The 24,088-nt window shown below is 31.1% G+C and overlaps 1 protein-coding gene across 1 annotated transcript; it reads left to right on the top strand.

Annotated features, from left to right (window-relative positions):
• Positions 1-9,598: 9,598 nt before the first annotated feature.
• LOC130802415 (patatin-like protein 6) lies at positions 9,599-23,533 on the top strand. The gene is made up of 3 exons (XM_057666426.1): positions 9,599-11,115; positions 17,466-17,791; positions 22,583-23,533. Exons 1-2 carry the CDS (start codon positions 9,946-9,948, stop codon positions 17,733-17,735), a joined length of 1,440 nt encoding a protein of 479 aa, XP_057522409.1. The 5' UTR covers positions 9,599-9,945; the 3' UTR covers positions 17,736-17,791; positions 22,583-23,533.
• The last annotated feature ends 555 nt before the right edge of the window (positions 23,534-24,088 follow it).

Here is a 24,088-nt window from a genome sequence, read left to right as displayed (position 1 = left end):
TTTCTAGCATATGACTATGAATTTCAATTCTAACCACTTCAACACAATAATATATAACAAATAGTGTTATGTGTCAAGTTTCGTGCAAAACAAACCAAGTTTGAGCTACGTTATGCGCAAAAGTGGCAAAAACGCTTAAAACCCCTTAAAATAGCAACTTAACACTTAATTTCTAACATATGACAATGATTTTCAATTCTAACCACTTCAACACAATAATATATACCAATTAATGTTGTGTGCCATGTTTCGTGCAAAACAAACCAAGTTTGAGCTACTTTATGCGCAAAAATGCCAAAAACGCTTAAAAACGTATAAAATCGCAACTTAACACGTAATTTCTAGCATATGACTATGATCTTCAATTCTAACCACTTCAATACAATAATATATACCAAATAATTTTGTGTGCCAAGTTTCGTGCAAATCAAACCAAGTTTGAGCTACTTTATGCGCAAAAGTGCCAAAAACGCTTAAAAACGCATAACATCGCAACTTAACACTTAATTTCTAGCATATGACTATGATTTTCAATTCTAACCACTTCAACACAATAATATATACCAAATAGTGTTGTGTGCCAAGTTTCGTGCAAAACAAACCAAGTTTGAGCTACTTTATGCGCGAAAGTGCCAAAAAAGCTTTAAAACGCATAAAATTGAATTTGTGTACCTTTATTGTTGTCCATTTTGGAAATGTGGCTCTGCATGTAGCTTATTTGTCCACGCACTTTTTTCATTGTTTGAACGCATGGGAAAAGGAATACTATTTATATATATATATATATATATATATATATATATATATATATATATATATATATATATATATATATATATATATATATATATATATATATATATATATATATATATATATATATATATATATATATATATATATATATATATATATATATATATATATATATATATAAAACACTTAATTAAATCAAATTGGTAAAATAACTAATATTACGTACGCATTCAACAACGCTTTGAATTTTGTGTTGCGAGGCGGGCTTTGAGGTTTTTATAATGAGTCGAAGACGTGCACAGTGTTTGTCAAAGGACAAATGACCAAAAGTATCCAATGCAAACTACAAACGTAGAGTTAAAATCAACAAATTAGAGATTATGTGAACTTAAAAATCAAAAAATAAGTTCAATTTCAAAAATAAAACTTACTCTTCCACATATGGAGCCAGAATGAACGTGTGTTTAGATGCAAGGGAATTAGTCAAAGCAGTCTCAATGTATGCTATGACATCATTTGGAACATTTACACATTTAGTACCGGAAATCGACTTTGGACAAAACCATCCAATTTTTATTGGAGGTTCGCAAGAATTTAGCTCCTCGTAAGCCGCACTAAACTCACGAATAAGAAAATTTTGTTAGTAATTCGGTTATTAAAACAATTAAACAACAAGGCCTAACTTGTAAGATAATGAGCATCACCTCATGTAGACATGGAAAAGAGCTACATTCAGTATCTCTCCTCTCAAAAATTTCCCAATATCACTAGGACCAATAATTACAAATGGGCTCTCTAAAAAGCAGAATTGGTCCTGCAGGTTTAGAATGATTGGGTCCTCCTCACTTGTGTGAGATGCACAAGTGTGTAGCCATTTGCAATCTTGAGAAAGATCTTTTAGCTTCGCATCAGTCAAAATTGGAGTGCTTGGTATCGACTTTGACCCAGTCGACACCTTTGCTGAGGAACCGATCTCTCTCTAAAATCCCTTTGGACTCTTTTGCTATTTCAATTTATACAATTAAATGCACGGTCACACTGATGTGACCACTTGTAACAGGCATCAAATGCACTGTTTGGCCCTCTTTGGTTGGCTGGGCCACACCATATGCAACCTCAGTTAAGTCGCCATCACTAGCAACACCTAACTGAGGCAGCAAAAGAGAACAAGGAGTCGCCTCCTGAAAATTGTGTCGTTTAGTATAATAAGCATCATAATAAAATATTAAAACGCGTTGCAATTTAAATTAATAAGTGCTTATATATTTAAAAACTATGTACCTGTACCACTGGCTCCGGATTTTGAGCAACGGAGTTTATGGTCTCCGGTGTGGGGTTTTCCCCTTCAGGGAAAGTAATGGGCAGGGGTGCTACGGGGGTAATGGGCTCAGGTGTTGGCTCAACCGAAGCATTAGGATCCCCATGTTGACTTTCTTGATCCTCGACAATTAGGTTTGCCAAGTCAACAATGGGTGCTCCCATCTTCTGCAACACGACGGCCAGTTTGGCGAGAACATCCTTCGTAATCTCTGCTCGGAGGATTTCTACTTCATCCCGCAGCGTCGTTCGGGATTGAGTAGCAACACACTCTTTTTCGAATGCCTTCTGTAACCCCAAGCGGACGCCTCCCTTTCCTACTACCTGCCCACTGTGGTCTTTCCCTAAGACCATATGCAATGCGTCAACATTGCCTCTTGGGGTGAACTCCCCCGTAGCTTCTTTTTCCTTCCAGCCCATCTGTTCAAATAAAAAGTGACATATATAGCAATTAGTATAAGTAAATCAAAGCCAAAGAATAAAAAACAAATCAAGAATATACTTAATAATTTCAAAACTCACCACAGCATCAGCAACCTTCTTTGTTCCCGAATCATTAATGGTAAATTTACCACTTGCATCTCGGGAATGAAGCCCGCAATACCAATCACGCACCTGATCTTCAGCAGGAGTATTCACGGATGCGGAGGTAGTCGTAGATGAACTTTGATTGGGGTATAAACCCGCATCCACCCACTCTTTTCGGACCTCATCGTACGTTTTTTGGCCCAAGCGATGGTAAAACTTCCTTTTGCTTGCAGAATCAGAAGCTTTACCACACTTTTCCTAAATAATCAATAGAAATCGAATGTCATGTATTAGTTTAATGACAGAATCAAAAGAAGTAAATTCAAATAAAAAACTATAATATAATATGAAATACTTACAACTTCTATGGGAGTTGTTCTTTTGGCAACAAAGGCCTCCCAATCCCTCTTCGATATGTGACCCCATATTTCGTAGGGCATCTTCGAAGGTGCTTGCTCTCCACCTTCGTTTCCCGTTTTAACCTTTTTGTTCGTACGGGCACAGCTCTTCGTAATCCAGCCAGTTACTAGCTTGGATTTGAAATCTCTGAATCTTTTAGCAACAGCTGAAAGAAACACATTCTTCTTGTCCTCATCGCTCTCGATGTGGAAAAGATTCTACAAAAAAAAGTTATATTTATTACTGTCAATTAAATTAATTTTAAAATGAAACTAAATGAGTAAAAATAGTAAAGTTGCTTACCACAGTATCATTCCATAGAGAGTTCTTCAAACCCTCTAGAACCTCGTTCCATGCGTGCAATATGGAAATCTTGCGTATACATAGGCCCACTTGTTTTCCATATTGCCTACGCCATTTTCCGCAGGATTGACCCAATGCATAGTATTCCAAATGCATGGGTTCTGTGACTTTGAGGTTTTTCGTAAGACCTCGCCGTTTTCTTTACTTACTGGTTGTGGGAGCATCCATTGGTGGGGCGTCCTCAGTCTCAAAATCATTGTCAATTGGTAGAGCGTCTTCAGCCATACGCTCGTATCTCACAATTTGGTCCTCTTCACTGTTGTAACTACGATGCTCATTATCCAAGGTCTCAATCTTGGGGACAATTTCGTCTCTGAATAGATGCATTGTATATCAGTACCTGAAAGAGTATGAATAGAATATGTCAGTTCATAGACAATACTAAACAGCCCTCAATTCAGAATGATTTTGTACAGCTCTACACCACTATGATCACCAGTAGTTGTTCAACAGCAGCCAAGACATATACCTTTTAGTATCCTGTAAGATTCACCCTCCAAATCAAAAACCAAAATAGCTACCTAAAGTTGGTGTAATAATGCACACACCCAGCAATATACAAAACAAACCTGACCAAAAACCAACGACATCACTAATATTAGTCTTAATTATTAATCTACAGAGTCATTAAAGTGGAAACACCTTCCCGATAGCCACATTGGTCGCCAAGAAACTAGTAGCGTACTGCGACACCTGCCACTTTGGCTTTGAGACTAACATAACTACTTATATTCCTGGTAAATCATTTATTCATTTCTAAATTAATACTAATTAGATTTTTAATCTAAGATTTCATTAATGTCACGAATATTCTAAATTTCATTACTTCCTAATCAATTACTTGAGATAAAAGCACTTTCATTTGCAATCCAGCTAAAACAAATAGTAATCTTTCACAATGATGTAACTGATTGTATGTCCGCCAGTTCCCGTTGATATACCATGGCTGTGATGGAATGTTCACTACCATTGTGCTTTTGTTTTGAGCATAAAAAAATAGAATACACATTGCTAATGAGAAGGTCCTTTACTGATTGAAGATGAGGTAAGGTTTTAGTGCACTTAGAGTCAAATGAATTTGAAAGGAGTTGTTGGCTTGTTTCCAGGTACAACTTTGAAGTATATTTCATGATAATCAGACATTAACTTTATCTTTTATTTACACACACATTCTAAAACCTAAGGAAATATAACATGAGTTTTGTTTTATTTATATTTATAAAGAAAGAAAATCATCTGAAAATAAAATCTATAATGCGAAAATGTATACTGCAACAGAAGTAGCTGCAAATGCATCACTGGGTAGTAGGTAGTGTCGATTTTTCACATGCATTCAAGGCAAGTAATATAGAATCAAAATATTAATGTTACCACCCCAACTAATCTAATATTTTTTTTTACCAACTGCATTAGTAGTAGGTTATTTAATTTTCTTGATAGATTTTTTCAATTATAATACAAATCTACATGATTATAAATGTACTATGAAAGAAATGCAAGTATATTATGGCTTTATAATCCTATTAGGTGGGCAATAACATCCTTAGTATGAAAACAGGCTAGAAGATGAATTTTAAAAGACGAATAATACCTTAATTCGTGAGTTTTGAAGATGAACAAGACCAAATGCCTTTGGTTTCAAACGATTTTGAAGAATGATGAACAGTAGAAGTCGTGGGAGAAGAAGAATAGTCGAACAGATGATGAACAAGTAGCGGGTTTATGAAAATTCAAAGTTTGAAGTCTGATGATGAAGTTTGATGATGAACAACAGCGTATGATGAACCGCTGTTTGAAGTTTAAAGTTTGATGAAGTTTGAAGTTTGAAGTTTGATGAAGAGCAGATGATGAAGTTTGAAGATGAACAAGACAGTAGAAGTTTGATGTTTGAAGTATGGAGAAGATGAACCGCTGTGTTCGTTTATATAATGAAACATGAAGGGTTTTCGTATTATGATGAAAATATAAACGTTAAAAAGCTGGGCGCCATTTTAATACATGTTATTTGCTGCGGTCAAAGGGAAAAACCGCAGCAATTGAGTGCGTTATTTGCTGCGGACACAAGCAAAACCGCATTAATTAATCATGCAAGTGCTTATTTGCTGCGGTCACAAGCAAAACCGCAGTAATTAATCATGCAAGTGCTTATTTGCTGCGGTCAAGGCCTAAAACCGCAGCAATTAATGGTTTTTTTTTTTTTGCAATTCTTTTTCCTATTTATTGCTGCGTATATACAAAAACCGCAGCAAATGATAAGCAGCAAATACGTTTTTTTCCACTAGTGTCATATAGCTCATTGTACCTCCTCCTAAGACCACATCTTAGTTCCATCTTCTATTCTAATATTTCTAATTTAAAAGATTGCGCAATTTATAACTCTAACCCCCAAAAATCATAAGAAAATATATAACCTTATTTAAAACTAGCTTATATTCTTGTAAAGATCGTACGCCTCCACAATCCCCTTTGCATTTCCAATTCAAACACTTTTATGTTCATCTAGACTCAAAACCAAGAAACCAATCAAGAATAACAAGCTATCCAAAAGAAGAACACAACTAAGTTATCCATTCAACTAATAATTTCCACACAAACCCTAGATACTCTCAAGAACAACCAATCGTATATAATCAAGGGTTAGACCCAACACTTACATTTTATCCAACTATTCGATTAATAACAACAAGATTTGTCCACCATTTAGTAATTTCGCAAGAATCTCCTAATATTCAAGAACGTCAAGTTTCCATAATCTTTCTACATCCAATCATCCTATCGATATTCTAATCTTCGTAAATTTCATACTAATTAATAATTCCAACAAATTGTTTCAATATTCCACAATCTACCATTCATTCATCAAAAAAAACCCAAATTACATTTGATTTTAGAATTCTTCCCCAAAACTCCTCAATCACAATCTCTTATTATCACATATCAATCATCACATAACTCACTAATAACACATTTTCCATGAATTTCCAATTTAATGACTTATCTACTAACTCATACACATTCCAAGATTCAACAACATTTAGAGTTTAATACATAAATGAAAGATTATACAAGGGAAAGTGTATTAATAAGAGCATAATTATTAAGGGAAAACAAGGAAAGAAATCAAGAAGGAATACCTTCTGTTTGCAGCAGCAAGAAACGGAACAATTTCAAGTTCAACGTTCTCTTTTCGGCTTGAATTTGATGTTTAATCAATAGGACTAAATCTCACTCAATCCTTCCCCAAGTCGGTAGAATTCAAGCCAAGGGAGGAAGATTTCGGCTGCTTCTACGCTTATGGTGGTTCGAAATCAGAGATAAGCTAAAGAGATTGCTGAAATAATGTGTCGAAAATCAAAGAAAGAATCGAGTAGATTATACCTGATTAGCTTTAGTTCGTTGCTTTTCAAAAAAATTCAAGCGAAGGATTACGTTTCTTGAAGAACCAGGAGCGAAATCAGATAAAGAAATAGGGAAGATGATGAAAATTGAATGGTGTTTTGTGTTCGAATGGTTTTAGGAAGAGCAAATAGTTGGGTTTTCTGGTTTAATTTTTCTTTTGTGTTGAAGATGATGATGAATGGTGATACGCGTGATTTTTTTCTTTTTATATTATTATTTATTTATTATTTATTTATTTTTTAAAGAAAAGGAAATGAAGAGAAGTTAAATTAAGAATATTTTATGTCATGTGTATTTAAGATCATTCTCTCACTGATAATTCTCTTAAACTTACTCGTCTTAAAATATTAATTTTCCCGAATGTTACAATTTAGGATACCTCAAGTAAGGGTTTAAGATACCTCAATCAGAAATTGAGGATACCTCAAGTAGGATTTTAGGATACTTCAAGTAGACATTTAGGATACATCAAGTAGGAGAGAGATAATCTTTTCACTAAAAATGTCATTAGTTTAAACTTGTGACCAATAATAGTCTATGTAGGGTTCGAGCCTACATCTTCTACGCAATAGAGCTAATAGACTTAGAATGACAAATAACTAAATTCTATACAGAAATATATAATTAACAATTTGCAAATGCACTAGTTAAATATACGTTGGGACCTTACCCCTACCTAAGATATATTAGACCCTTACTTGAGGTTGCCTAAACACCAACTTGGTATAATCTAAACCTCAACTTAGCAATTTAGCATAGTGTGAAATCCTACTAAACATTTTAACATATTCTTAATCCCTTTATCATATACACTTAATCACTACTTGAGGTACCACAAACCCCTACTTAAGGTACTCTAAACCCCTAATTGACACTTCCTAAACCCCTACTTGATGTCTCTAAACACCAACTTGTTATACTCTAAACCCCAACTTAGCAGTCAGTATGGTGTAAAACCCTACATGGTATGCTGAAAACCCCTCATTGATACGTTATAAAACCCCAACTTGAGGTATTTTAAATACCTATTTGATGTATCCTAAATGCCTACTTGGGGTATACTAAATTCCTGTAAACCCCTACTTGACTTATCCTAAATGCTTATTTGAGGTATCCTAAAACCCTACCGAGTAAGCTTTCAGTTATACATTAATTATCAAATTGTATATTTTTATTATTTTATTTTTTAAAAAAAAATTTGGGCCAATCCAATAAGAGATCGTCTTTCAGAACAACCAGTGACCTAAATATGATCGTTGACTAGGAATGGCAAATCGGGCTATCGCTTAGGGCCTTGAACTTTTTGTGGCCCAAGTTTTTATTTTCATATACAAAGTTGATATTAACTTGAATTAAATTTAGATAAAAATTAATATTTTTTTTCTACGTAATATGAATTGTAAGCTAGTTTTTTTTTTTTTTTTTTTTTTTTTTTTTTTTTTTTTACAAAATAGTTAAAAATAAAAAATGCAAAATAATGAAATATTATATAGTTTATTACGCTTCAAGTTTTTAGGGGCTTTTTTTTATCTTTCATTTTATAGCCTAAAAATGAACGAGACGACCCTGACCCTTAACAATATAATCTCAACAAGTCTTCATATATTCAGTTATATTAGATAATATTTTAGCTTCCTTAGATTCCTTTGTTAATATTTTTTTAAACTCTGTTTAAAAGTGATTGATAATAAGTGTTAGAAGGTTAAATTGTGGAGGACATGCATGCATGTATAATTGTATGGAAAGTAAAGTCTAACATAGGTTTGATGCGTACTAAATGGTATAGACTAACTTTAAAATAATAAGTGTATTTATTTCTTAATAATTTACTTAGTTGTAATTCTAAAGTAAATAAATAATGTATGAAAGGTATAATACTTTCTTTTTCCCGTAAAATTGTTCCTGCAAGGATTGTTTTTGAAAATAATGAAAAATAAAATCTTTTAAATCATTAATGTATAATTTTATTGTATTATCAATTTAATGGAGAAAAACTAAGTAACATAAGCATATTAAAATAAAGTTTATGGACAAAACATAGGAATCATAACTATCAAAAAATATTTTAATAAAATTAGTGAAAAACATATGAAAATCATAAATATTATTAAAATATTATAATAAAAATAAACAAAATTAATTATATTTAAAATTAATAATAATTCTTCTATAATACAATCAGTTAATTTAAATAAATAAGATATCCTAAGGGCCAAGGGGCCTACTTGTACATGCCCACACGTAATGGTTTCAATCCTTTCAATAGAATGAAAACCATACCGTTCATCACGGACAAACACGGTACCAATTTGGTCGATAAGACACTTTAATAGTGAAATCATTTTATTGGTTGACGAATGTATATTTAATATGATAAAATAATTAATTATTCTATGTTAAAGTAATTAATTATAATTTTACTTTTGTTTGTTCTTATCATTTATTTTTTTCGTAGGTTTTTAATTGTGAATTCATGTTGAAAGTAATTAATTACACTTCAATCCAAACTTAAAAGTCAAATAATATTAATTGATTTTTTTTTAAATTCTAAAAGTTAACATTTAGAAAGTATATATTGAGATTCCACATGACTATATTTATTCATATGGAATATGTTTTCTTATATAGATCGATTAAAAATCTAAGTCGAAATTTAACAATAAAACACGTAAATTTTACTTGAGAAAAACATATAAAAATAAAGAGAGAATAACTTTAAATGATCAGTTACAAAAATCAACTAATTATATGAACTCGTCAGACTATAATACGAACATATGTTTGCTATTTGGTTTACTTACCAAAATCTTGAAAAATCCTCCAAATCAAGAATTAATAATAAAAGAAATTTAAAAAACGTCACGAAATAAAAACAAAACCAAAACAAAATATATTATGCAGTCACTTCTCTCTCTTCATCATTCTTTTCGACACTTTTCATTTCATCAAACCAATTCTTCTCTTCTTTGTTCCAGCTCTTTATCATCACCCTCCATCATTTTTCATTTGACCCGCAACCCAAATTCACTAAAGATTATCATTCATAATTTTCTTTGTTTTCAATTACTTTTCAACATATACGTTGAACAACCAAAAAGCAGATAATTGATATTGATATTGATATTTGAATTGTTCATTATTGATTGTTAGGTGAAGCCCAAAACAAAAGTAAAATTCGAAATAATGGCGATGACGGCACGTAATCCGATATCGGAAACGCAGGAACCAAGCGTAGATACAGATAAGTTGAGTTACGAAATTTTTTCGATTCTAGAAAGCAAATTTCTATTCGGCTATGGAGATAATGAAAACAAGGTTAGTTGGATTCAAAAACAAATTATATCTCCTACCCATGAATTTTCTCCACAGGTAGCCGTAGCAACTCGTTTTGATCAACCTTCTTGTGACGCTGATGGGGTTAGTTTGGCTAAGAATCAACGGGGTAAAATCTGTATACTAAGTATCGACGGTGGAGGAATGAGGAATATCATATCGGGAAAAGCGTTGGCTTATTTAGAACAAGCGTTGAAAGTAAAATCCGGCGACCCAGACGCAAGAATCGCTGATTATTTCGATGTTGCTGCCGGAGCCGGGGTTGGGGGTGTATTTACCGCCTTTCTTTTTGGGTCAAAGGATCATAGCCGTCCGTTATTGAAAGCGGAAGATACATGGCGGTTTCTGGCTGAACAAGGGAGTAAAATTTATCGATCATCCAGTTCAGGATCATCAGGGGTTTTTAAGAGGTTGTTGAAAGGTGGTGGAAGTGGTTCAGGAACTTCAAGCCGGTCTACAACGGCTTCTTTAGAGAAGCTTTTGAAAGAAAAATTTATGAAAAAAAATGGCGGAAGTTTAACATTGAAAGATACATTAAAACCAGTTTTGATTCCTTGTTATGATTTATCAAGTACGGCGCCATTTTTGTTTTCTCGTGCTGATGCTTTGGAAACTGATGGGTTTGATTTCCGGTTATGGGAAGTTTGCCGGGCTACATCGGCTGAACCGGGTATATTTGAACCGATTAGTATGCGGTCCGTGGATGGTTCGACCCGGTGTGTGGCGGTTGACGGTGGGTTGGCGATGGGTAACCCGACGGCGGCGGCGATAACCCATGTGTTGCATAACAAACAGGAATTTCCATTCGTGCGAGGAGTGGAAGACATATTGGTACTTTCTATTGGAACGGGCCAGCTTCTAGAAGGTAGTTACGAATATGAGGAGGTGAAAAGTTGGAAATCAAAGCAGTGGGCTAGACCCATGGCCCGAATTGCCGGTGATGGGTATACTGATTTGGTGGACCACGCCGTTGCTAAAGCTTTTGGACAGTGGCGTTCTTCCAATTATGTTCGTCTTCAGGTAAATTAATTTTACTTTTCTTTTTTTAATAACCTTTTTTTATCTTTCGTTATTCTTTCTCCTAATAGATAAGTTCATTTTTTATGTCTTGAAATCAAATGATTAAATGCTTAGGTTAAAATTGTGATTATATTTCTTTGTTTTTTTAGGAAAAATTAATAATTCAGCATCTATTGATTAACTATAAATAATTCTAAATTTAGGGTATTTGTCTGCTGTAAGTTGGGTAATTTAATAACTGTTATAGTAAATAATTCACTTAAAAAAAATTAGATCGAAAATTTTTGTAAAATTAGAAAAAAAATTTTGAATACATAAAAAATTCTGAATAATTAAAAAAATCAAAATTTTTTTAACTTTTTAACATTTTTTCGAAAGTCATCCGATTACGGAGTTTACTCTAGAAAATTACACTTTAAAATTGAATCAATAAGTGAAATTATTGTATGATATCATGAAAATGTATTTTTTTTATTCCCATGAAACTTACAATTGAGGGGAGAAATTAATTTTTATTATAGGTAATGAGAATCAAACTCAAAGGATTTCTAAATCGTAAAATCACATGAATTGCAAATGTCTTTATTGTGAAATTGCATTTTTGACTATGACCAACTCATAGATTTGGTGTTATTCGTGATGAATAATTGTGGCTCAAATGGGAATTAGGAAATACTCCCTCCTATTCAGCTGAACTGTCCCATTTGACTTTTCACACTTGTCGAGGCAACATTTTAACTCTTAATATCTCAAATTATGCTTAATATCTCAAATTATGCTTAATTAAAAATTATAAAAAGTTAATATTAATAATCCTTGTATTGAGACGAATCAAACAAGATCCCATATGACTATGTTTTAACTTATAGATTAAGAGTAAAATACAAATTAAGAGTGATAAGTGAATAGTGCCAAAAAAAAATGGGACAATTCAGCTGAATAGGAGGTAGTACTATAGTATAACAAAATAAATGAGACAATATTATTTAAAATATGTAGCTAATTAAGAGTAAAGATATAAGGGTGTGATCTTTTACCCTTATCATAGCTTTTTATAAACTAAATGTACTAAGTTAGATGATGGTGATCTTAGAAAAATTATATATAGAGATGGTCATTATTTTAAACTTTTTTTTGTCATAGTTAATTTGTAAAAATTATTTGGAAAAAAAATGAACATAGAAGCAGGAGCTATTGTAGTTGGTTTTATGATTGGAATTTAAAGGAAAATAAATAAATGAAAATAAAAATTTAATAAATGTGTAAGAAACTTTTGGTCATAGAAATTGGAGTTAATTGTCTTGATACCAACTATACATGGCCCATGCGAGTCCCACCCCCACAAAGCCTCAAAAATAATGCTACTACATTCATTTTATTTTGGCATAGGAAGCTTAAATATTAGCTAGGCTACCTGTGGGATGGAACTTAATTATGGGTTTTTTTTTTTATACTTTATCCGTTCTAAATTACTTACAACGTTACGTTTTTACACTATTTATTTATTATATTAATTTATTTTTAGTTTTTAATCTTTAAGTTTAAGCGTAGTCAAGTTGGATTTTGTTGGATTTGTCTATTTATTCATTCATCACAGGTTTTACGATCCAATTCTATTGATATCGATTATGCTGTTTAACGATCCTGGGTAGAATCCTTATCTTAACAACTTTGCTTTTTATATTAATTTGATTTTATTTATTGACCAACTCACGAATATCAATAAAGTCTTGCCACTAGTCTTGTTATAGTTTTCCCCTAATAAATAAGGACCCATTTTTGTAAACTATTGTTATCTGTTACACTGCCTTTAGGCTCATTTGACCTTATTGTCGGACATATGATCAATTATATATTTCTATGGATTATAATAGAACAATTCCATATTTTGAAATTGTCTGCTAATTTTATGAGTATATAGATTGCTAAATTTAAGTATTTTGTGTTTTATTAATACTCTTTATGTCCCTTTTATTTTACACTTAGAGCAAAATAGGTGAAATTTAGTGGAAAAAGAAATTGGGTTGGAGAATAAAATAAAAAAACAAGTGGATAATAACAATAAGCGGTTAAGATTGAGAGATAGTATATGTATGTGAATGAGATTAAAAGAATGAGAGTGAGATCATTGCCAAAAAGAAAGGGTGTAAAATCAGTAAGACAAATTAAAATGGAAAGTGGTGCAAAATAAGAGAGATAAAGGGAGTATTTGTTAGAAAGCAATGGGAGAGGGAGAAAATGACGACAAAAAGCAAACCGGGAGAGAAATATGTAGATGATATTGTAAAAGAATGAATTTGTAAATGAGACGTAAGGATGAAAAGTGAATGAATTGTTTATTTTAGAAGTGTAGCAAAATGAATATATTAAAACTGAAAAATGTATAGTAAATTGATGAAGACAGATGGAGTATCCTTTATTGATAGTATTTGGAATATGGTGTGAATTACTCTTAAAGCTTATATAGATTTCGTTTGTTAGTTGAAAAGAAGAAACAAAATCCAAGTTGAAGGCTTAGGCAATTAAGAATTGAGTGGGGATTGAATGGTTCGAATTTGACATTGATATTTTAGAAGAGAATTTGATAGGAATTGGGATAGTAGTACAAGACTGACAATTCAAGCCAGCCTGGGTTTTTGTGTTGATGCAATTTATGGGAGCACAACGGTGTGGGTTATAGATTCTACCCTGCCATATGATATGCTACATCCTTCTTGCATAGTTTTACGTGCTGAACTTTTTTTTTTTCTGTAACTTGGGTGTAATTATGTGGAGCATCTCTTTAAGTAACTTTATTTAGTTACAACATCACTAATAAAATCATTTACGACTTGTTTGGTTAGTGGTATTAAATGGTTGTAATAGGAATGATTTATAGTGTAAAATTTCATTAAAAGTTTCATCTCATTACCATGATAATGAAACTTCGATCACAAAAAAGTTTTTTTTGTTTATAAATTTCCAATACCACCTAATATCACATCTCTAATGGTAATGCATTGGAATGAATTTTACGAAGATAATGAGATAACTGAAGTTGGACAAGTATGACCATCAAGTTAGTCATGAGATTTTTCAAGTATGAGTATGACCATCAAGTATGACCACCTAATGGCCCGTTAGTGTTTCAACTTATCATAAGTGCTTAAAAATAAGCTTCAAAAAATTACTCGAACGAAGTCGACCTAGAGGTTGATTTGAGTAGTGAGTTGTGGTCGACCAAGCCAAACTAGATGTTGAAATGTGATTCGACATGTATCTGATTATTTTGGGTTCATAATCAACTTGTGCCCGACCCTAAATTGACCAATACTTAGAGATAATCTAAAAAGTGTGGATAACTGAAAGTCTAAAACCGTTAGATATCAAGATGACCTGATTTTAAGATTTAATTTGACCTGACTTGTAATCGATCCGACCTATGATCGACCATAATATGAACTTGTCTAATATCAAAAATCTTTGATTATCCTAATGACCCAAGTGCAGGCTAACTTGATTATGGATTTGTCTAACTACATCTCAATGAAATATAAAATGCAATTTGAGTAGTTGACTTTAGTTATGACTAAGTGCTTGATGTTGGTTATTTTTCTAAAATAAGTTGATTTGGTTAATAAAATGAGTGATGTGATTAGATTTATATTTATTCAATCCAAACTTAAATTCTACATGAGTTTTGTTAATAATTTCAAGTTTATTTAATCCAAAATTCAATTTGACAAGAATTTTGTGAATAAATTAAAGTTTTGACTAATCCAAACTCAAAATTCGACATAGGGGTTGTGAATAAATTCAAGTTTTTTTGAAGCTAAATTTGAATCCAACATGATGTTTTTAAACAATGTTTGACATGAATTGAATTCAAATTTAGCACATTTTGACATGAACCCAACCGAACTTATTTTGATTATAAAATTATCCGACCTGAAATCATCTGCCAGTCAACCTAAAATTAGAATGACCAACCCGACATTCGACTGATCTCAGTTGAATTCAATTAATAATTGACTTGGTTTTGAACATGTTGACACAACCCTTGTGATATATTGCACTTCTCTTTCATTATATTCCTTTTGACCCTATGATTTGCACCCTTTTTAACTTCTAATAATAAAAATAATTAATATATAAGAATAAGACAAAAATATCAGGGAATGAAAGAAATAAGCGGATAAAATGAATTAAGAGAATGCGTTAGAGAATGCGTTTGTAGATGAGATTAAAAGATCGGGAGTAAAATCATTGCAAAGATGTAAAGAGTGCTAAGTAATTGAGAGTTGAGACATACATAAGTGGAATCTTATAGAGATAGAGGGCAGTGTCGTCTCGTAAATTTTGAGGCTTCTGTGCCAAATTTTTATCTTATAAACCCTTACGACTCCTATCAAAATACTAGTATATGATAAGATCTCTCAATTTATTAAACTAATAATATCTGACTCTTTATTACTTACTTTGTTATTCCCGCGTAAAATAGTATACATATGTTCGTTAATTGAAAGTTTAATCATGGATTTTTAAGGCCCCTCTGTTAGAGGGTGTATTTTTTTCGGAAGATGATACATACAAGTAGATACCTGAAAAACACAATGGACAAAGAATTTTACCAACTTGTTTCCAAGACTTTGTTTGCTACTTCTACTTGACTCTTGAGTTTTATGCAATATTCAGCCATCATTTCCTTGCCTGCTGTCCACGTGATTCTTTGATTGTTTTTAGGAGTATGCTTGCTTAAGGAAACTTTACTGTTTTTGGTTTTTCATTGGCTCCCACTTCCCAGTAATCTGCAACTTACAACTAAAAACACAATAGACTTGGTTTTTATTGGGCACCCTGTAACTTGTTGGGTAGTATTAGTAGGATTATCAGCTAGGAAGTTGTAATTTTCAGCATTTTAGTCCAAAAAGATTACTAGACAGAAAGAGGGGAAAGGTCAATATCAGTTGGATGCTACCTTGTTTTAAGATACTTGCCAAGAAACAACAGTCTATAATGTAGTGGTAAAAAGAGCAGGATGGTCCATTAGATGTTGCTATAGTGCTGTGAAAAATGCAGTTTGGATGAGTTGTTTTCTGTTAGTTACTCACATGCTTATTGCCTTGTAACTGAAAATGAGCTGGTGGTCCATGGACCCTTGTCTATCTATCTCTAAGTATTACTAAAACAAAACACAGCTGACATCATCACCTTTTAAAATTGCTTACGTGTCGCTTCTTCATTAAAAATTTCCCCTCTAAAATTTAATGATAATGTCATTGTAATTATGATTATCTTTGACTTTCTACTTTCTTATTTTAAGTATATTATTATTCTTATTATTTTTTTTTATTTTTAAGGTCACATCGCATTTAATGTATTAGAAACTATATATTGTATTTTATTTATTTCAATTATTTATAAAATGTTTTCAATTTTATTTATTAAATAAATATTATTTAGTGTATTGGATATATTTGAGATGGTTAAAATATAATATACTTTTATTAGGATTTGTTTTTGTTATATGTACTCTTGGTTACTTATATGAGTCACCTATATTTTTTGTGAGAAAAAAAATCTGTCTTTTAAACTATAAAATAATTTTACATATTTTTATGTATTTATATTTGATTTTAAAGTATGTTATTACTAGTAATAATATTTAATACTTCTATAAATTAATGTAATAGTTATTTTTGTTAGCAAAAATTGGTATGTTATTTTTTATTAAAAAAACCTCGTAATTTTGTATTGTATTCAGGGTACGAACTATTTGCTCTTTTATTCAAAATGAAATTATAAAAGTATAAATATAATTATATTGCGCACAATGCAAAATATAATATAATGTACGTAGTGTATACAACTGTTTAGTGTGAAACGAAATATAACTATAATGTACAATATATTTTAAAAATTTTAATTTCTTAATTTATACAAATATGTCAGAAAATTTGATAAAGTCATGCATCGCACGGGCACTATCTAGTGTTGTCTACAGTAGAATACTGGTTAACCTTGTCAAAATTTTAATATTCTCGTTGTCTTTTTTGAATTTGCTACATATGTTATTTTTGTGTCGTCTACTATGTTACTTTTTTTGTAGCAAAAAAATGCTAGACAAAGGAGTAATCCTTTCATCCTATGTTATTTGGTCTTGGATAGTGATGTCGGATATTGGTACGTGTCCAAGTGTCGGATACGTCTACATATTTAATTTTACGTGTAAAATGAAGTGTCTAAATGCCATATCAATGTCCTAACATCAAGGATCGGACACGGATTTGTTTTGTGTAAAATATGCTTTTTTTGTATGTCAAATTCGTATTAATTTGTTTCGAAATTATGAATGGTAAATTTATTGATAGGCAAATGGATCAAGCTTTGGACGATGTGGACCGAATATGGATACAGATGCAAGTCCAAACAACATCAAAATGCTGGTACAAGTAGGGGAGGAAATGCTGAAACAAAATAACGTAGAGTCGGTTCTTTTCGGAGGCAAGAAAATCAGTGAGCAGAGTAATTTCGAGAAACTGGATTGGTTTGCAGAAGAGCTCGTGCTGGAACATCAAAGGCGGAGTTGCAGAATCGCTCCTACCGTTGCATTCAAGCAAGCTAATCCAACACCAACGTAGGCTCTTACAAAGCTTTTTGCCAAGGAGAAAAACCCAAAAAAACAGACAAAAGAAAGGTAATTTTAAACTTTGTGCTGTTTTTTTCACTTTTTTGTGTTAATGCCTCTCCTATCATGGTCTTGTTTACTGTTGCTTATAGTGTCACCTTACCGGCTAATGCACATATTGTACACATCTTCTTAATGGCATTTCTTATGGCTTTAGCCTCAATTTAAACTTGTGGTCCCCTTTGGTTGATGTTACCTAACAATTGGTATGGGTAATGGGTATGTTTGTGTGGCATAATGATTCACAATTTATTGTCACTTTTTCTATATTTTGTTGCATTTGAGATAAATATAACAAATTTAATAGGATATAGAAATTGATATTTAGAATTTAGAATAGTTTAAGAAAAAGGGTAAAAGGTTGCTTTGAGAAATAATAACCCCAACCTTTGCTAAAAGCTTAATTTAAGCTTAATTTATGTAAAATGTTTTGCTTTTGTTTTCCCATTGACTCATTTTTTTTTATTGGAATATATATATATATATATATATATATGTAATTTTTCCATTGACTTATTGACTTATTTGAATTTGTTTTTTTTAATCTTCTGTCTCATGGAGTTTACCACAAATGTGTAAAAAGAGGGTTTAAATATGTGGATAGGAATGTTGGTTATTTACGAAGAAAAAATATAGTTAACTAAGTGGAACAACCTTAAAAGACAAATGTAATAAGCTAAGAGAGATATATACGTATTTGACATCTTTTTCACTTTTTCATTATACTCCATGTGAGATGCTTGCAATCATATAAGACGATACTCTCTGTGACCTGAAGAAATTGACATAGTTGTATATTGTACAAATATTAAGAAATGATGAGACCATTTGAATTGTATGGATATTAAACGACAATTGAAATGTTAGGATTAAAAAAATGATAGAAATAATTCCATAAAAAGAAATTGCATCAAAATAAAAGAGACAGACTAAAAAAGAAAGTGATAAATTTCTTAGTATTAAAGGAAGTAGTAAAGAAGTAGAAAAACGTTGGTTCACCACACTTTTGTTGAAAAGTACAACGGATCGAAACTAACATCATTTGCTTAATATTTGTGACTTTTAATCCTTCTTTATATCTTCGTTTTGAATTCTATTTCTCATAATATCTAATTATATATGTCTATTCATTTATCGAAACATTCGTATTTTTACTACTCAGTATATTCCTACTATGATCCTTTGCCCATTTTAATACGGCAATCATCATTCAAATTAAACCATCTCTTAGCCTTTCCTATCTCTGCTAATCTTAAATTAGTATGTGGATGGTATCTAATTAGAATAAATGGTTTGAGGAGCATACTGATTTTGTTAATTTGACCCAATTGATATTATTTGATATTAAAGTGTCAATTAAATCTAATTTGTATTAAATGACAGCTAAATATATATGTTTGATTCTATATTTAATGATAATAGTTATGATTTAATAAAATTGTGGGGTAGACAAATTATTAGTATTTAGAGTATACTAAACCTAACTTATAAACCTAATCCACCTCTTGGCTGTTGGCACTTTGTTTTTCTGATAGAAAACTTTAGCCTTTGTTTTTTTTTTTTTTTAATATTTAATTTGTTTTGTTCTACTATTTTAAATTAAGTAATCAAGTAGAGGAGTAACATAGAGTAACATTTAGCACTTTTGCACTTTCCAATAGCATGCTCACTTTAGTTTCTACTTCTGTCCCTCTACACAATACCCAAGAAGTAATTTTTACTAATGAGAAAAAGATAAAAAAATATTATGAAATAGTGTGAGAAACCTTCGTATGGAAGAGATGAAAATTAAAGTTAATTGTGAAAGAAACTAAATAAAAAAATTTAGGTTATAACCAAAAATAAAAAGACCAAATTTGATGTGGATGTGAAGATATAATTACATCATTACATGATAAAGACAAGTTAGAATGAAAAATTTATGGGGTCTATTTTTTTCCAATATTATTATTAACTATTAAAATACTAAATATTTAAATGTAACAAAATATTAAATTATAAGACATACAAAAAGGAATGGTGATAGTATTGACAAAATTTCTTCTCTATATACTTCATTTTAAAAATGGAGTTGCTTGGTTTCTTGTTTTAATTAAGTACTCATATGTTTGAGAAAAATGAAAAGAAATATATATATATATATATATATATATATATATATATATATATATGGTCAAGTTTCAATGAGAACTAAGCTTATATTAGAATCATGAGAACCGATCTCTCTGGTAAAAATGTGTTACTTTTTTACAGAGAAAATGTATTACTTTTGAACAATAAAATGTTACTTTTTAAAAAAAAAAAAAAAAAAAAAAAAAAACTGATACTTTTTAGCAAAAAAAGTGTTATTTTTAGAAAAAAAATATTTTTTCCAAAAAAAAAACATATTACACAATAATTCGTTTTTTCCAAAAAGTATCACCTTTTTATGTAAAAAGTAACACCTTTTTATGAGTTTTTTTAGAATTTTTTTTTCTTAAAGTAACACTTTTTTGCCTAATAGTATCATAAAAAAACAGTAACACCTTTTTGCCTAAAAGTAACACCTTTTTAGTAAAAAGTAATACTTTTTTGTAAGACAGATTAGTTCTCACGGTTCTCATATAAGGATGGTTCTTACAGGAATTTCTTCAAATATATATATATATATATATATATATATATATATATATGAACCCGGTAAAAGCCCGTGCCAGCCCATTGTATTTTTGAACAAAAGGCTCAACCCTTTTACAACGAGTTGGGTCAGGTCATGGGCTTTTAACTGGCCCCAAGCCGTTGCACACCTCTAATATTCTTTTCGTTTTTTTAAGTTATTCCAATTTGTCAATTTGAATCGTTTTATTTTTTGTTCTTCTAAAGAATATTTTGATTTATATCACACTTTTTAGACATAATTAACCATATTCGTTCACATTTTAATATTTTATTAATGCTTATGATCTTCATTCTTCACATATTTTCCACTACCTTTTTTTTTAATATTTTTTTATTGCTTATGGTCTCCACACATTTTGCACTAATTTTATTTAAATATTTTTTAATAATTGTGGTTTTTATATTTTTTTTTCCCTTAATTTTATCATGATATTTTTTTAAATGCTTATAGTCCAAATTTTTTTTCTATTAAATATATTATTTAATAAAATAATATATTTATCTTTTAAAGATTTTATTTTTATTAATTTTCGTTTAGTATTCCTTGTGGGAATAACTTTAAGGAAGGAAAAAAAAGAATATTAATTATTATCATTACCTTTTATCATTGATGAATAATTGGGGAAATTGGATAAAAAGAAGGGATTATTATTATTTAACTTAAGTTGTCATTGTTAGGAAGAAGTGTTGGTGGTTTGTACCTTTGTGGGTATAAAATATTTGATGAATATTACTTCAATTTGAGACACTGTCTTCTACCGACACTAATTCATAGTTTTAGGCTTTGGCCATCCATATCTTTTTTGTCATATTGAAAAAGTTGAAGCCTTTAGAAAGTAGGGCCTTTAGTGGAACCAACAATTTAAGGCTTCCCTTGTAAACAATTCATTACTCAATAGAGTATTGCTGTATTGGTTAGGGAATAATTTTAATTGTTTTGTTTTCTTTTTCTTTCTCCTTTCCATAAATTTCCCATGATTTGTGCTAGAGATGTTCGATGGGTCGGACTCGGACCCCATTTAGATTATTGACTAGGGTTGATTGTGTTGATTGTGCTAGAGATATTCGATGGGTCGGACTTGGACCTCATTAAATCATTGACTGGGGTTGATTGTGCTAGTGATGTTCGATGGGTCGAACCAAACCACATTTAGATTATTGACTGGAGTTGATTGTGCTAGAAATGTTGATTGTGCTAGAAATGTCGGTGGTTCGGACTTGGACCCCATTAGATCATTAGCCGGGGCTAGTTGTGTTAGAGATGTTCAATGTGTCGGGCTCGAACCCCATTTAGATCGTTGATTGGAGTTGATTGTGCTAGAGGTGTTCAATGGTTAGGAATCAGACCCCATTTAGATCATTGACCGGGGTTGAGGGCGGGCTACATTGAACATGGATGGTTGATAATGAGTAGAAGAATTTAGCAAGGATGCATAGGATGATGGTATCCACTATTCACCATTATTGGTTGGATTTAAGTTGTGTCGTAGGTAGGTGGTTTATGGTGCATTTTGTGATGCTAAACTTTGATTTGGCTTGTTTTCTATGAATTGGGAGGGTCTATCTCTCAATTCTATTGTTATACTCAGATCCTTTGATTTATCTCATCCACACATTTTTCTTTTATTCTTTCATTATAATCATTAATCAACCAAATTGAGGAAGTGTTTGGCAAAATTAATTGTTAACGGTTTTAGCTTATTCAGGTGCAAATAAATACTAGTCAAACCATTTAATACTAGAGTTTAATAAACTAGTTATTTGAAACAATTTTTCATTATAAATCAACTAATTTAGGACAACATACACCCACTCGTCAAATCAGTTAATGAATAGCAATTAAGTATCAGCTATCAACTATTTATCGAACACCATTTCTTTTATTGAAATATTTTGATTTTTGATACTTGAGATGATAAATGGGACACGGTATGTAAAAGCAAGTTTGTTTGTAAATACTTCCTTTATATTCTATTCTATTATGCTCTTTACTTTTCATCCATTAAATTTATTATTCAACAAAATACTATATTTTACCATTTAAAAAATCCTTTTTTTTTTTTAATTTCTATAAATATTTCTTGCATAAACATTAAAAAAAAACCTCATAGTAATACTTTAATTGTGTTTATTTGGATGCAGGTAAATAAGTTGTATTTATAAAGTAAAGTAGTACTTCAGAAAAGAAGGGGTGAAGAAAATAGTAGTAGCTTTAACTTTATGTAATCAGCACAAGAAAAAGAATTGATTGGTTATAAAGTCGAAGAAGAAGATCTTGCTGGGATTCCTTTGCCTGCCCTTTGCCTATCAATTCATTTTCACTTAAAAAAAAAGGAAAAAAGTGCAGCAAGAAAAGTGCAGAAAAAAATCGCTTAGTCTTATTTTGGAGAAGGAAAACAATCAGGTCAACACCTGAAATCATACTCCTACTCACCTATACTTTTTTTTTTTTCCTTTTTTTGTTTTTCTTTTTAGCTATCACTTTCTGCTTTCTCCGTTTTATAATGTTGGTTACAGTGGACTTTTTTTACGCATTTTCCAACTATAATTCAAGTCTTAATGAATATATATATATATATATATATATACATTGAGACGAATTTGACAAGATATCGCATGAGGTGTTCATTCTGGTCATCTGGCTGATTTTGAGTTATGTGTTTCGAATCGATTTAAAATTGAATGTTGTGTATATATTGATTTTTACATAATTGTAAATGTAAATTATTTTTAAATTCGAGTCGAATTAAGTTCGGTTATAAAATCGGATGAATATCATATTATCAGACTGTTTTGAACACCTCTATGGATATATTTTGACTTCTAATATCCATGAAAATTGGTTTGAAATTTCTTTTCCGTGTATATTAGAATATTCAAATGTAACCAATGATATGAAATGGAGATGGAGGGAGTACTATTTTATGTTAGTTTGAGAAAAGCAGAAATCATTTTTGACTAAAAACAAAAGTTGTATTGGTTGGTTTCTCATTCTCACCCAATTTGTGTCTTGTGTGAACACACAAGTTTGATATGTAATTTTATGTATTGAAAATTGATTCTTGAATAGTGAATGATTCATCGTTTTCATCATGGTAATTGGTATAGATAGCCCACCATATCTACCAAATTCTAAATTGACTCACTTTAAGGGAAGCCAAACCATGGTTTCTAATGGGGATAGTGGATACCAAACACGAAGATAAGTAAAATTATCAGAAAAAGCATAGTTTCAACTTATTTTCAAATATAAGCGCCTAATTTTCAAATTTGAGGTATGGGTTTCGTTCGCACTTACTAACTGCGAACAAAGGGTTTGATTTAAAAAAAAAACAAAAGAGTTGTTCGCACTTACTAATTACGAATAAAGTTAGCTTTTTTTTGACCAAATATCTTGTTCGCGGCTACTAACTGCAAACAGTTTGGTTGATTTTTTTTGATCAATTTGCCTCTGTTCGCAGTTACGAACCTGTGCTCTTCGTGAAGACGCTTACATTTAAAAATAAGTTCAAATATAGCTTTTTTTTTTAATAATTTTACTTATCTATTTCAAAATTCACCGAACACCTGGAATAGTTTCAGGAGAACCGGCCTACTCAATCTACCTAGTGGTATGTGGGACCTTTTCTTCATTCTTCCAATTTTGTT

The sequence above is a fragment of the Amaranthus tricolor genome, chromosome 16, assembly GCF_026212465.1.
Source record: "Amaranthus tricolor cultivar Red isolate AtriRed21 chromosome 16, ASM2621246v1, whole genome shotgun sequence".
Lineage (NCBI taxonomy): Eukaryota > Viridiplantae > Streptophyta > Magnoliopsida > Caryophyllales > Amaranthaceae > Amaranthus > Amaranthus tricolor.
Note: the sequence above shows the minus strand (reverse complement) of the source record. Positions and strands in the feature narration are given on the sequence as shown.